Raw genomic sequence first — 14,435 nt, forward strand, 5'->3', positions numbered from 1 at the left:
GGAACGTGCATATCATATTTGGAGTTTTTAGCGTGTTATTTCTCATATAAAATGTCCAAAATGTATTAAATAAGCTACCTTGTTACAAATAGAAGATTACTTAGTATTAGTAGTATTCTTAATGTACCATTTCGTGGTGCTTCCTCTACTTACAAGAATTATAGATCATATCATGAATTTAATTAATAAGATTTATATTAAAAGTTGTTGGGCCATTAATGCGTAAAAAATAAATTGATTTGCAAATCTGTCATCATGATGTCTCTTTCTGAAATGTTAAAACCTAAACATCTGCATCAACCATTATATAAATATAAGTCTCTCAATACACCTATTCCATACCCTCCCAAGAAATCAAACCCCAATTCGCAGAAGAACACCTTTAAACATGAAACAAATAGTTCCTTCCTTTTGTTCCTCCTCCTCCTTGTTGATTTCTCTTCTACCAGCAATATTCCTATGCATTAGCCCCACACAATCAAGGCTTAGTGTGAAGATAGGCAGTGATGTGCTCTCTCAAATATGTGCCCAGACAGAAGACACTGATTCTTGCTTGAAAGCTTTACAATCCGACCCCCGCACAGACTCCACTGACCTCTATGGCCTTGCTCAAGTCTCAATCAACTTGGCCAATGCCACTGCCACTGAAACTAAAACGAAGATTAAGTCACAACTTGGTCAGACCACAGACCCTAATCTCCATGACCAGTACTCACAGTGCCTAGACTCTTATGACAATGCCATTGGTAAAATAAACTACGCAAATGATAGGTGGAGCATCAAGGACTTCCTTGCCCTTGAAGCTGCATCATCTGATTGCCTGATTGATATTGATACCTGCAAAGATGTAACAACTCCGGCCTCACCCTTTCTTCCAGAACAAAATAATAAATCGCATCTGCTTTGTAATATAGTGTCGACTATAGCGAAAAGATTAGCTGCAGGGAACAATTAGTTTTCTTTTAGTTTTTGTTTTTGATAGATGGATGGTAGGAGAGGGGGAGGTGGGGGTTTAAAGTTCGATTCATAAAGATTAAAAGGCACTATAAATAATGCCTCTAAGTTTATAATTTTGTCAACTAAATTTCCAAATGTATAAAATATTTTCAATTTGAATCCCATCTTCATCTTTGTTATTCATTTATGTTATTTTAGATAGTAACAAACCAAAGAAAAGACAAAAACTTGTTGATAGAATTATGCTGTATCTAGGACTTGTTCTGTTGTTCACCCTTTTATTACCATTCAAAATAATGGAAATGAATAACGAATATAGACAGAGGCTATCAAATCAAAAATCTGTTACCTAACCTAAAGTTTGGGTATAAACTGTCTTTTTATGTAATTTAATTTTTCTTTTTTAAGTTGCTTCAGGGACTAGTTGAAAATTTAATTTGGTTTAGCAATCCATGGCTATTTTTTAAGAAAATGCTCTTGAAAATATGGAAGAAATAATAGGACGTACATCACTTATGAATTTGACATTTTTTATATTATAAAAATGAATTTGAGATATTGTAGTTACAAATTAAGGTATTTTTGGTAGTTACAAATTACAAATCGGAATGCAGATTTTATTTGGTCAGCGTATGGTTGATAATATTAGTGAATCATGGATGGATTGATACCATTCAAATATTGATTTGAAATATTGATTTATAATTCAAATTCAAAATATTTATTAATTTGAATTTGACTTTGTAAACAGCCCATTGACTTTTAGTACTATGGACATAAATTTCTTAGAATATTTTATGGTATCTCAAATATTTTGAGTACTGTGGGGTATAGAAATTTAATCATGCCACATGTCATACCGTTGAGGAGGCCTACAGTTCCAAAGAGTCCATACACTCAGATGGTAAGGTTGGAGAGACGGGCCATGACCCCGCAAATGGCGCATTACAAGAGGGGGCCACATTATAAAGGAGGATGAGCTTCAGAGAGGGGGTTAGCCCTGACGTGATTGGAGGGATGGTAGCTGCCATCACATTTAATGCACCTCACCAAACATCTTGGTCACATTAATGTAAAGAAGACCCCTGAACAGTACTGTCTTGGTTGCCGCAACTCACAAAAGACTTGGGAGGGCATCTTATAGGACAAGCACCCAATTGGTAGCCTGCATAATCAATAAATTGAGGGCCAAGATCAGCCAAAAGAGGATATATAATGAGAGAGATCCTCCAAGGATGGGGGATGGGGAAATCTGTAGAAAAAACACTGTAAGAAATTGTATCCAAGTCTAAAAGAACTATATTCAAGAACCACTCACTTTGGACTTCGCCGAGGAAAGATTTGTTTGCATGGAGCTTGTCTTTCTTTGCTTTCTTATTATCTTTAACCCACTATGCGCGTTGTTTGATCCATTGAAACCTAGTTTTTAAGCCCACTCTCTACAAATTTACTGTGTTGGGCTCTTTAGGCCTAAATCCTTCTACCTTTTGGGCTCAGGAATCAAAATGCCGCCCTTATAAGTACTTATCGAAAAAAATATTTTTGGTATTATGATATCCACATAATCGTAATCGTTCATTTAGGTCAATCTAATTTGTTTCCATAATAATTTACTTGAGTGTTTGAAATTATATATATATATATATATATATTAAGAAACAAACAAACAAACAAGAGAGATAAAGAGGTTTTAAATAAATAAATTGCCAAGATCATACCCAAAAAATCAGGGACACAATAAAATGATCCTAATTTGTTGGCATCTTTAATTCTTTTAGGGTATGTTTGATAGACTGTAATAGATATTATAATATAATAACTGTTCCTATATTTTATCAATTCAGTAGTTGTAGGAGGCAAAATTTTAAGCCAATCATAAAATGCCACATCAAAATTTAGTGACAAAATTTAAATTAATATGTCATTAAATTAGATAAATCAAGTGTTGACATGTGTCATTTAAGATGATATTTATCCTAATTAAATAGAGATAAATATCTTGATAATAATTATTCTAATTAAATAGAGATAAATATCTCAATTAAATTGGAATGATAATAGTTAGTCATTATCTCTATTAAAATAAATAAATAAAAATAGAGACAAGGAAGTCAATCCCAAGTGGGACTTATCCTTTGAAACCACTATAAATAGAGGGCATACCTCCTTTCATTAAAGAACAATTTTTCTAAGACGTCAAAGCTCTGGAAAAATTTTGTCTCAAGAACACACAAAGAACATTCAAATAAGTTCTTTGAAGTTCTATTGGAATTAAGCTGAAAAAAGCCTCCATAAACTTCAACAAACCTCAAATCCTTGAAGCTCAACGAATCAAGCCTCTAAAGTCCCGAAGAACTTCAACCTAAAAGCCTTTATATTCAAAGACTTGAAGAACAATAAATCTCTAATAAGCTCAAAGCTAGAGATTTGTTGTAAAGACCGTTCAATCCATCTTTCAACTAAAGTCAAGAAGATTCCTTATTCAAGTCAAGTTCAATGAAGATAGAATCAGAGGGTATTCTTTTGTAAAAGAATTAAAATAGAGATTGTACTCATTATTCATCAATACATATTTATTATTTGCAAACCATATTTCTTTTCAATTGTTTAATTTTCTACAATTGGAAAAAAATTTGTGTTTACAGTAATTTGATTATGTTTGGGCTTGGCTTACCTCCCGTACTTTTTTAACTGGATATGTTTTTTTTTTTTTTTTAAATATACAATGGCAAGTGGTAGTGGGTTTTAAGCTCCCTATTTTATTTAGTTAGTGGATGATGTGACAGTTACATTTCTCATTAAAATAAAAAGAGATTCTGGTTAAAAAAATACTGGAGCCTGGAGGTAAGCCAAACCCATTATGTTTTTATTACATAAAATAGTTATTAATTATGAATAGTTATTCTTTAAAATGAGAAATGACTATTCATCTTTAAAATGGTTATAATAACTATTCCTTAGTAGGTGAAATAATTTCTAATATTAATATATTTCCAAATAAACAAACCTTCCATATTTATGCAACAATTATGGAAATAAAAAAAAAATTAAAAAAAAACCCTAAAAAGTAACTCATATCTCTCTCAAATTTAAAAAAAAATATTATTTTTAGGAAATATAATTATATGAATAAAATATTTCCTAAAATAGATTTTAAGTTTTATTTTAAGATTACAATTCATAACCAAACTTATGATGAATAGGTTTAGTTATTTCATTGTAACACATTTTATTCATAATAATAAAGATTGGTTATTCCTTTTATAATTCTCATTTACTGTACCAAGGAGTGCCCTTATAGTTTTATTTTACTAGTCAGTAAAAAGTGCAATGTATGAGAAAGTTTCGTAATTTCTTTTTGTCTTAATATGAAATTTGATCATTATAGTAGTTATTAATAAATATTTATTACGATTTTTCTATATATAAAATATTAAATATTCATATAAAAAAGTATTAAATATGAAATTCAATAATTATGGTAGTTATTAATAAATATATTATATCATAATGTTTTTAGAGTAATACTACAGACACAAACTATTTTACAATATTTTTACAAACTACTAATGTAGTTTTAGCATTTTCCAAATAGTTATTGTAAATAAAAATGTGATGTTAGTGACATGCCCATATTAGAACTAGTAAGAATGTGCTACATCAACAGTTTATAAAAATGTTATAAAATAGTTTATGTCTGTAACATTACTCATGTTTTTACCTTTTATATGAAATTTTTAAATGAAATTATTAATATAGGTATTTATCATGATTGTGTTTGTGATTGTATATAAAATATTAAATATGAAATCTGATAATTGTGGTAGTTAATAATAAGTATTTACTATGATTTTCTTTTCATATGGAACTTGTAAGGACACGATTTTCACGACCCAAGGATGGCGTTGGGCTCGCGTGTAAAGGGCCCAAACAATATGATTGTAGAGAGTGGGTTTGGAAAGGCATGACATTGGGCGCTGGGCGATGGTTTGATCCAGGTTTTCATGGAGACCCATGCGTAGATGAATTTGGCCTGAAGGATCCTATCTTACATGGATGGGGTTTGAAAGGTCCGTCTCCTCGGACTTAGTCCGAGTAGCGTCTCATCCTTCCCCATTGGTAGCAGTGTCTGCCCGCCTCCTTCCTTTTGGGCATCCCCCCTCCTTTTATATTGGTATTTTCTCCCGTTCCTCAGATACGTGTCAGTTTCTCCTTACTTGGGGTGGTTACTCGTCTTATCAACCCTCACGTCGGAGTGGTTGGGGAAGAGCTGGATAGCAGGGTGTGAGTATGGGTTTGTCAGGCGATGGGCTCCACATTAAGGTGTTCGCAGCCTTTTCCCCTGTGCTGCTCCTATGCTGAATCTGTTCTTTCCTTTGGGCGTTTTGCGAGATGTCGGGCATAGAGTCGTCCTCGGCCACATCCTTGGGCCTTTCAAGGAGCTTTTATTGTGTGTCCCTGAAGATAGGGCTCCTCGGCCTGGGCTTTGGGCCCTTAATGTGAAGTGGGCCGGGATTCCAATTTTCAGGCCCCACAATAGCCCCTCAAAATCTTGCTTCCCGACTTTTAGTTGGGAAGGAGGGTTTTGGTGATGCTGAGCCCACCTCGTGACTTGCTCACATCCTTTACTCTATTACTTTTTACGTCTTTCCATTTACATGGGAGTCGTGTCAAAACAGGGGACGCTCCTTTATTTTTCATTCCCGCAGAGTCCTCTGATATTTCGGTACTCGAGGCGCGCCTTCACGAGGATCTTCAGATCCTACGGCTGAGGATGAGGTTGGAAATTGAGCAGAGTTGGCTTTGTCCGTAGCATTCCTTGGAAACTTGCATGAATTAAATGCCACCGGTTCGCTTCTGTGTATAAATAGGGCAGGGGTCACTCCCCTTACACATGAACTCTCCTGTTCCTTTCAGAATCATACTTCTTCCATATCCGCGATCTCCATTTCTGGTGCCCTTTTTGCCTCAAAATAAGGTGTTTGAAGCGTGGATGGGGATGAAAGGTCTTCGCGCGCTTCAGAGGAACCGAATTCTCAAGGTGATATGGTACGGGCAAGGATGGCACAGATTCAAGCCAGTCCTCCGTTTTGACAGGAGGAAGATGGTATTCCTCCCTCTTTTAGTCAAAATCCGAAGCAGGTTCTGGTTATGCCAGATTTTTGGTATGTCAGAAGAAGGAATTTCCGCCATCAGCGCCGTCTGCCTTGTAGCAGGCAAATTTTTGCGGGAGCTCCTCAACTTCCAGCTCCCTACACCTTTTCTTCAATGGTGTAGGCCTCAAGTTGGGTTCCCTGCACCTTTTCTTCAGTGGCGCCAGCCCGAAGCCAGGTGCTCTCTGCACCTTTTCTTCAACACTGCAGGCCCCTCGTCGGGTTCTTTTGTTGCCTGAGCTATGGGCATGTAAAAGTATTGAGGAATGGTACCCTTACTCAACACCTTGGCACTGCAGCCAACCTCTCCTTTGTGCTTCTCCTTCGGCTCTATCTTTACCCTCTTGTATTTTTTCTTTTTACTTACGTAGTTAGTTGTAATATAAGCTTGTTTCAGCTTTTCATTGTATACTGTACTATTCTTTTGTCTTAATAAAAAATGAGTTTATTTCTTTCTAAATACTTTTCTTTCCTGCAACATCTACTTTGTGCATGAATGTTAAATATAAGCCTGCCTTTAGTGATACTCGGAGCAGACAAATGCCTTAATACAGATTCCTACTAGTTTAAACCTACGGACACTATTAAGTATAACGATGGCAATCCTCAATAAATTAAACTCTTGGAACTAACCGGGATAATGGCCGAGCGCTGTGCGATGCATGCTAGACAAATGTCCGAGAACGATAAACTTCTAAGTAATTCATCCGAAAGGGTAGCCGAGCAGTGAGGGACTTCAATCGTGTTTTTGGTAACATATTGCTCTATGTTGCATTAATCCCTTTGGTACTGAGGATCCGAGGGTAGACTGGGGAATCCGTTTAGCATAGGGATTAACCCAACTGTTAACGAGGAGTTCTTCTCGGATGGATTTTAAGATTCATGTAACATAGTTTTTCTTTCAAGTTCTTGGTTTCCCCATAGGCTTGAGTCCGAGGACCATACAAGGCCCTGGTTCTGTCCAAAACTTGTAAGATTTCTTTTTTGTACTTGGTTTCCCCATAGGCTTGAGTCCGAGGACCATACAAGGCCTTGGTTCTGTCCAAAACTCGTAAGATTTCTTTCTTGTACTTGGTTTCCCCATAGGCTTGAGTCCGAGGACCATACAAGGCCTTGGTTCTGTCCAAAACTCGTAAGATTTCTTTCTTATACTTGGTTTCCCCATAGGCTTGAGTCCGAGGACCATACAAGGCCTTGGTTCTATCCAAAACTCGTAAGATTTCTTTCTTGTACTTGGTTTCCCCATAGGCTTGAGTCTGAGGACCATACAAGGCCTTGGTTCTGTCCAAAACTTGTAAGATTTCTTTCTTGTACTTGGTTTCCCCATAGGCTTGAGTCCGAGGACCATACAAGGCCTTGGTTCTATCCAAAACTTGAGAGATTTCTTTTTTGTACTTGGTTTCCCCATAGGCTTGAGAGATTTCTTTTTTGTACTTGGTTTCCCCATAGGCTTGAGTCCGAGGACCATACAAGGCCTTGGTTCTGTCCAAAACTTGAGAGATTTCTTTTTTGTACTTGGTTTCCCCATAGGCTTGAGTCCGAGGACCATACAAGGCCTTGGTTCTGTCCAAAACTTGTAGGATTTCTCTTTTGTACTTGGTTTCCCCATAGGCTTGAGTCCGAGGACCATGCAAGGCCTTGGTTCTGTCCAAAACTTGTAGGATTTCTCTTTTGTACTTGGTTTCCCCATAGGCTTGAGTCCGAGGACCATGCAAGGCCTTAGTTCTGTCCAAAACTTGTAAGATTTCTCTTTTTTACTTGATTTCCCCATAGGCTTGAGTCCGAGGACCATGCAAGGCCTTGGTTCTGTCCAAAACTTGTAAGATTTCTCTTTTGTACTTGGTTTCCCCATAGGCTTGAGTCCGAGGACCATACAAGGTCTTGGTTCTGTCCAAAACTTGTAAGATTTCTTTTTGGTACTTGGTTTCCCCATAGGCTTGAGTCCGAGGACCATACAAGGCCTTGGTTCTGTCCAAAACTCGTAAGATTTCTTTCTTGTACTTGGTTTCCCCATAGGCTTGAGTCCGAGGACCATACAAGGCCTTGGTTCTGTCCAAAACTTGAGAGATTTCTTTTTTGTACTTGGTTTCCTCATAGGCGTGAGTCCGAGGACCATACAAGGCCTTGGTTCTATCCAAAACTTGAGAGATTTCTTTTTTGTACTTGATTTCCCCATAGGCTTGAGTCCGAGGACCATACAAGGCCTTGGTTCTGTCCAAAACTTGTAGGATTTCTCTTTTGTACTTGGTTTCCCCATAGGCTTGAGTCCGAGGACCATGCAAGGCCTTGGTTCTGTCCAAAACTTGTAAGATTTCTCTTTTGTACTTGGTTTCCCCATAGGCTTGAGTCCGAGGACCATGCAAGGCCTTGGTTCTGTCCAAAACTTGTAGGATTTCTCTTTTGTACTTGGTTTCCCCATAGGCTTGAGTCCGAGGACCATACAAGGCCTTGGTTCTGTCCAATGCTTGGTTTATTTTTCGACCATAAGCCCCTATACCAGGGCGGGAAGAGTTGGCTTGAGGCCGGAAGCCCCTAGAGATGCCCGCGCCCTTGGCACTGCAAGGCGTAGCCCCTAGCAGAAGTTTATGTCGGAGCAACAACTGTATGTCGCCGGAGACGTAGGAAACCTCACGAACCTCTGCTTGCTAGAGAGTTGACTCCACCGCCACCCGCGCCAACGCGCAAGCCTTCCCACAGACGGCGCCAATTGTAAGGACACGATTTTCACGACCCAAGGATGGCGTTGGGCTCGCGTGTAAAGGGCCCAAACAATATGATTGTAGAGAGTGGGTTTGGAAAGGCATGACATTGGGCGCTGGGCGATGGTTTGATCCAGGTTTTCATGGAGACCCATGCGTAGATGAATTTGGCCTGAAGGATCCTATCTTACATGGATGGGGTTTGAAAGGTCCGTCTCCTCGGACTTAGTCCGAGTAGCGTCTCATCCTTCCCCATTGGTAGCAGTGTCTGCCCGCCTCCTTCCTTTTGGGCATCCCCCCTCCTTTTATATTGGTATTTTCTCCCGTTCCTCAAATATGTGTCAGTTTCTCCTTACTTGGGGTGGTTACTCGTCTTATCAACCCTCACGTCGGAGTGGTTGGGGAAGAGCTGGATAGCAGGGTGTGAGTATGGATTTGTCAGGCGATGGGCTCCACATTAAGGTGTTGGCAACCTTTTCCCCTGTGCTGAATCTGTCCTTTCCTTTGGGCGTTTTGCGAGATGTCGGGCATAGAGTCGTCCTCGGCCACATCCTTGGGCCTTTCAAGGAGCTTTTATTGTGTGTCCCTGAAGATAGAGCTCCTCGGCCTGGGATTTGGGCCCTTAATGTGAAGTGGGCCGGGATTCCAATTTTCAGGCCCCACAGAACTATTCTTACCACATTTGGCATTTGGCATTATTACCCAACAATTCCTTAGGGTAAGGCCGTGATTGAGCTTAAAATAAAAATCAAGGTTAACTTCTTTTTTCTTTTCTTTTTTTAAGATAAAAGATAGAATATCAAGGTTAACTTAAAAATACTATCTTTTGATTAAAAAAAAATTTAACTTGTAATGCAATCTTCTTTTTTCTTTTTCTTTTTTTTAAGAAACAACTTGTAATGCAATCTAAGTTAGTAAAATAATCGTTTCTCAACAAAAAAAAAAAAAAAAAAAAAAAATTAGTAAAATAATGTGTATCATCATTCTATATTTTAGATGCATGTAAGTAGTTTTTCTATAATTAAAAAAAATCATATTTATCATATGTAATAAAAATACCCTGAAAAATACATGTTAAATGTTTTCTGTGTGATAATTGTACAAAAAATAATTCAACATCTGTTGTCGGTTATGAACAGAATAATTATATATTTTACTAAGTTGTTTCATTTTACTAAGCAATAAAATAATCAAAATTCATAATTAACCCAATCTTACTTCTATATATATATTTCCATTTTTTTTAAGAAGTATAAAATTTATGTGTAAGTTATTATTCCATACCATATATATATTATGTCCCTTTACTAACCAATTATTATGTGCACAAAATTTATGGGATAATGTGATACAGGTTATCATATCATATCATAGAGAGAGAGAGCCACATTTTTAAAAATGTCTAGTTTATTATCCTTCATAAACTAAGTGGTGATTATTAGGGGAGAAGAGAAAAAAAAATTAATATCTACTTTTATCATCTCATTATTATTGTAATAATAATTTCTTTTTTCATTTAGAAGTCTCAACAATTTTTTTTTTAAGAAACAATTAAGATATTTAACCACACATTGATTTAAGAATACTTTATTAATTAATTAGTACAATGACAAGTCAAATATATTATTTGGAAACACAATGATTTAAGAATACTTTAATTAATTAGTACAATGACGAGTCAAATACATCATTTGGAAACACGGAGGTTTGGGACTTGATCTTAAACTAGAGATTTTAGGTCCAATCCGCTATGATTGGTCCAAGGGTTTTCAAGATGTCTCATTGATAGGAAATTGAATAGTTTGGTCAAAAGATAATACACCTCTTTCTTATATAAATAAAAAATTAAAGTGAATAAAAGAACCTGTAAATTAATGTAATTGATGTCATATGAACAACATAATATATATATAATAAAAAAAATTAGAAACAATTTCTTAATTATTTTGTTAATTTGTATTTGAGAAACTAATTCATACATTAAATATTTGAAATATTTCTAACATCGCCCATAGTATTTTTATATCACTGATGAAATATTTACACAGCCCCTGTGTTGGCACTTGTTACAAGTCTTACGCTTCTTTACTACTCCTTAAAAACGGGTTGATTTATATTGTAATCTGTAAGTGAAGGTAGGTACCATTAGGTGCAAAAGGTAACCAAAAAAAAAAATGAAACAAAGGCATAAAACAACTTTATCATATATCTACCATAAGTGAAGCTATATATGTCGGCTCAAGTGATGAGAAAATTAACCTAGAGTACTCACTATTTTCACTCATTTGGCATTGAGGAATCACCATCATGTTCAATATCGGATGTAGGGTCATCCACTTCTTGAAAGCAATCAATACCAAAAGCTCCATGACCATTGCCAAAGGCCTTAATGTGGTCTTTTAGAGACCTTTTATGCTTAAAGTCAGACCCACAAATGCAATACCAAATTTTGCCACAGTTCTTCTCATGAGTTCTCCAATCACCTTTCACTGCAAATGCCTTGCCACATTTCCTGCACATGAAAGGTTTAGTCCCGTGCTTTCTCTTGTAATGTGTTTGGAGGGTTCTAAAATCTTTGAGAGGCTTTGCTCTTGGGTGCTCAATATTGTGCTTGCATCCTGGTGCACAGCAATAGCATGGGAGTCTTAGCATGGCTGTTGGTTGAGCTCCCTTTAGAGAGTCAGGTCCTTTTCTATATTGAGATCCATGTCCCCACATATGCATCTGCGGTGCCAAGCAAAACACATATTGAGAGAGAGAGAGAGAGAGCTTAAGATTTCAAGCATAAATTGCATAAACAATATGTGCATTCTAAAAAAAAGAAACTAGCATTTTCAAATTTCAATATCATAAAGTATCTTTTGTATCAAGCATATGGGTTTTCATATGATGTGAAAGATATGCTGCATATCTTTATTGCATAGAAGAATTATTATTTATTACGCAAAATGAGACCCCAATTTTACCCCAAATTGGAAATACGTACACCCCTAAGTAACAACACATTGTGAAAAAAGCAGGATCCATTTCAATTGAGTCATATTCCAACTTTTTTTTTTTAGTCAAATGTACAACACGTATTATTTATTTGATTTTTAAAAACCACATTTCTTACTCTAAATAAAATAAGAGAGAATTGAAATATTCAATTGGAGGAAGATTGAGGGCAATACTGTCGATGCATATGTTGTGAGCTGACTTACTGACTTATCTTTATTGTTTAATCTGATGATTGATGGGCTTCAATTAATTGGTTGGAGTTGTGTTGGGCCTATACAGGCTTAGTTGTGTTAAGGTTTAAGGTCTATGTTAGTGTCGGTGTTGGTACAATTAATGGTATATTTTTTTTAAAAACCAAAAATGCATTAGAAACCCTAGATGCTATTTATATTTCTCTTGTGGGAAACCCAAAAACTATAGTACTTAAAATAAAATAAAATCTTTTTTTTTTTTTGATAATCTAAAATAAAATAAAATCATTTATAGTAACCCAGTACAGATTCATTTAAGAGGTTGAATATTATAATCCTTATTAAATATAATGAATCCAAAAGTTATTGAGTTTTTATTATACACAACAAGAAAGGGATAAAATAAAAATAGAAGTATAAAACATTAGGGGCTACAATTAATAGCCGAACTCCCCAAAACTTAAACAGTCTATATGGATTTGCAAAAGTGAGAAATCCACTTATGAGTTATGCAAATAGAGGTCATGAGAACATGTAACTCCACAGCCCTTGTGGCTGGTACTTAGTTTGTTCTTAATATAATCAGTCTTTACCCAAAAAAAAAATTGAACAGAGGTCACGAAAACCACAAACTAACCAGTGATATATATTATATAGTATAGAAAATCGATATCATACTGTTACACGAGTATATTTGCAGGGTTACTGAAAAGTTAAAACTCAAAACACAGGCCAGTTAAGAGAGAATCGAGAGGAGACAACCAAAACCATATATGACATTGACAGTCATGTTTAAAGCAGTGAACAGATAAAGATAAAAAGTCTAATAATTTGCCACTAAAAGAGTACTCTAAGTCAAAGTCAGCAACCCTTCCATTGACAAACAGTAAACTGTCTGCATCCAAGTCTCACACAACATGTTAGTATGTCCACATTGTGAGAGAAAAATATCTTTGTACTATTTAGAGAAATCCAGACATTATTTATTACTTCTACTATTCCGTTTATCCTTTACAGGTTGGAGTGTTCAGATTCAGTGCATTGGTGCTTTGTGTGTTTTTTCAGCACACATAAGAGATTTGAAAAATTTTCACTGTGAGCACAGTATATTGATGAAGATCATCAGACTGGATGGTTCAGAATGTGAGCACAGTATATTGATGAAGATCATCAGAACTTCTGAAGCACCATAAATCTTGTTATTTGTTACTGTTATTTCAACAAACTTTCAACTGACGGCAGCACAATATATCTTCGAAGTACTAAGAGCTCAAGTAACATTTTCTTGAATGATCAAATTAATGAAACAAAGAAAACTATACCCAGTTGAGTCTCTTGAGACATAGCCTTGTTCAAGCAAAAACCATGCAGACAATCTTTTAGTGTATGTGTATATATACTTAAATGCTCGTTTGGAAGAACTTGTTAATCTATCAAGCTTAAAAATTGAACTGAGTAAAAGTATAATTATACTTGAGAAAAAAAAAAAAACTAAAATCTTTAAAAAGTTGTATATATATACACGAATGTATAATTTATTATCAAAAAAAATTAATTCTGCATTAGTGATACCTGGAGATTATTGTATCTGTTAAAGGTCTTGAAGCAAATAGGACATGAGAACTGAGTAGGACCAATGAGAATCTGAGAAGGGGTTGGAATCCAATACTGACCCTTGTTGAGTGTACCTAAAGGGTACCATGAAACCTCTCTCATTCCATCTTTAACTGTCACATCTGAAGGAGGCGAGGTCAGCCTAGAGTGCCCCAGATCTGTATTAGTGCTCGGAAGGCCTATGTGTAGGGCTACAGTAACAGTCTCATCACCATCATCTTTGTTCCTGTTTTTGTCCTCTTCCTCTTCCATTGCACTAGTACTTGAGGACTCATGTTCCTCTTGTCTAGTAGGGCTTAGGTTGTTTATTAAAGGAAGAGCTTCTTTGAGAGGAGGTGACGAAGGTGATGATGTTGATGGAATATTTTGGCAATATTGAATGGAAGGTTTGTTGTTAAGGACATAGTTTGAGTTGGAATATTGAGGAGGATAGGAATTCAAAATTGGGTTTGAGTAAGAAGGGAAAGAAGAATAGTGAGAATGAATAGGCATGAAGTTGAACCTTGATTTTGTGAAGAAATTGGAGTATGGGTCTGCCATGGTTGAAAAGAATGGATAAGAAGAACAAAGATGTGATGGTTTGGTCCTTAACGACCAGAGTGATATATAAATATTGAGAGAGAGAGAGAGAGAGAGAGAGAGAGAGAGGAGGTGAATGTGAGGTTCGGGAACATAATGTTTTCACTGACTTTTTCACGATTTTCACACGCTATCTGTTTGTGACCTGTCATAATTGATAAGTGAAAAAAATAGTTGGCAAATTCTTTGTATACAACGTAAATTTAGGTAATTAACATGCACACAAAAAGTGTGGCAAATAT

The 14,435-nt window shown here is 36.1% G+C and overlaps 2 protein-coding genes across 2 annotated transcripts; one reads left to right on the plus strand and one right to left on the minus strand.

Moving 5' to 3' along the window:
• The first annotated feature begins 388 nt into the window (after positions 1-388).
• LOC115984492 (pectinesterase inhibitor-like) lies at positions 389-955 on the plus strand. The gene has a single exon (XM_031107515.1). It carries the CDS (start codon positions 389-391, stop codon positions 953-955), a length of 567 nt encoding a protein of 188 aa, XP_030963375.1.
• A 10,035-nt stretch (positions 956-10,990) lies between these two features.
• Positions 10,991-14,224, minus strand: LOC115987196 (zinc finger protein WIP2-like). The gene is made up of 2 exons (XM_031110700.1): positions 13,573-14,224; positions 10,991-11,533 (listed from the first exon to the last, which is right to left on the minus strand). Exons 1-2 carry the CDS (start codon positions 14,152-14,154, stop codon positions 11,087-11,089), a joined length of 1,029 nt encoding a protein of 342 aa, XP_030966560.1. The 5' UTR covers positions 14,155-14,224; the 3' UTR covers positions 10,991-11,086.
• Between the last annotated feature and the right edge of the window lie 211 nt (positions 14,225-14,435).

The sequence above is a fragment of the Quercus lobata genome, chromosome 4 (genome assembly GCF_001633185.2).
Source record: "Quercus lobata isolate SW786 chromosome 4, ValleyOak3.0 Primary Assembly, whole genome shotgun sequence".
NCBI classification, from domain to species: Eukaryota; Viridiplantae; Streptophyta; class Magnoliopsida; order Fagales; family Fagaceae; genus Quercus; species Quercus lobata.

Coding starts and splice junctions, on each gene's coding strand:
- LOC115984492 (XM_031107515.1), top strand. CDS start 389: ATGAAACAAATAGTTCCTTCCTTTTGTTCCTCCTCCTCCTTGTTGATT.
- LOC115987196 (XM_031110700.1), bottom strand. CDS start 14,154: ATGGCAGACCCATACTCCAATTTCTTCACAAAATCAAGGTTCAACTTC. Junction 11,534..13,572: donor ACAGATACAATAATCTCCAG/GTATCACTAATG, acceptor TTGGCACCGCAG/ATGCATATGTGGGGACATGG.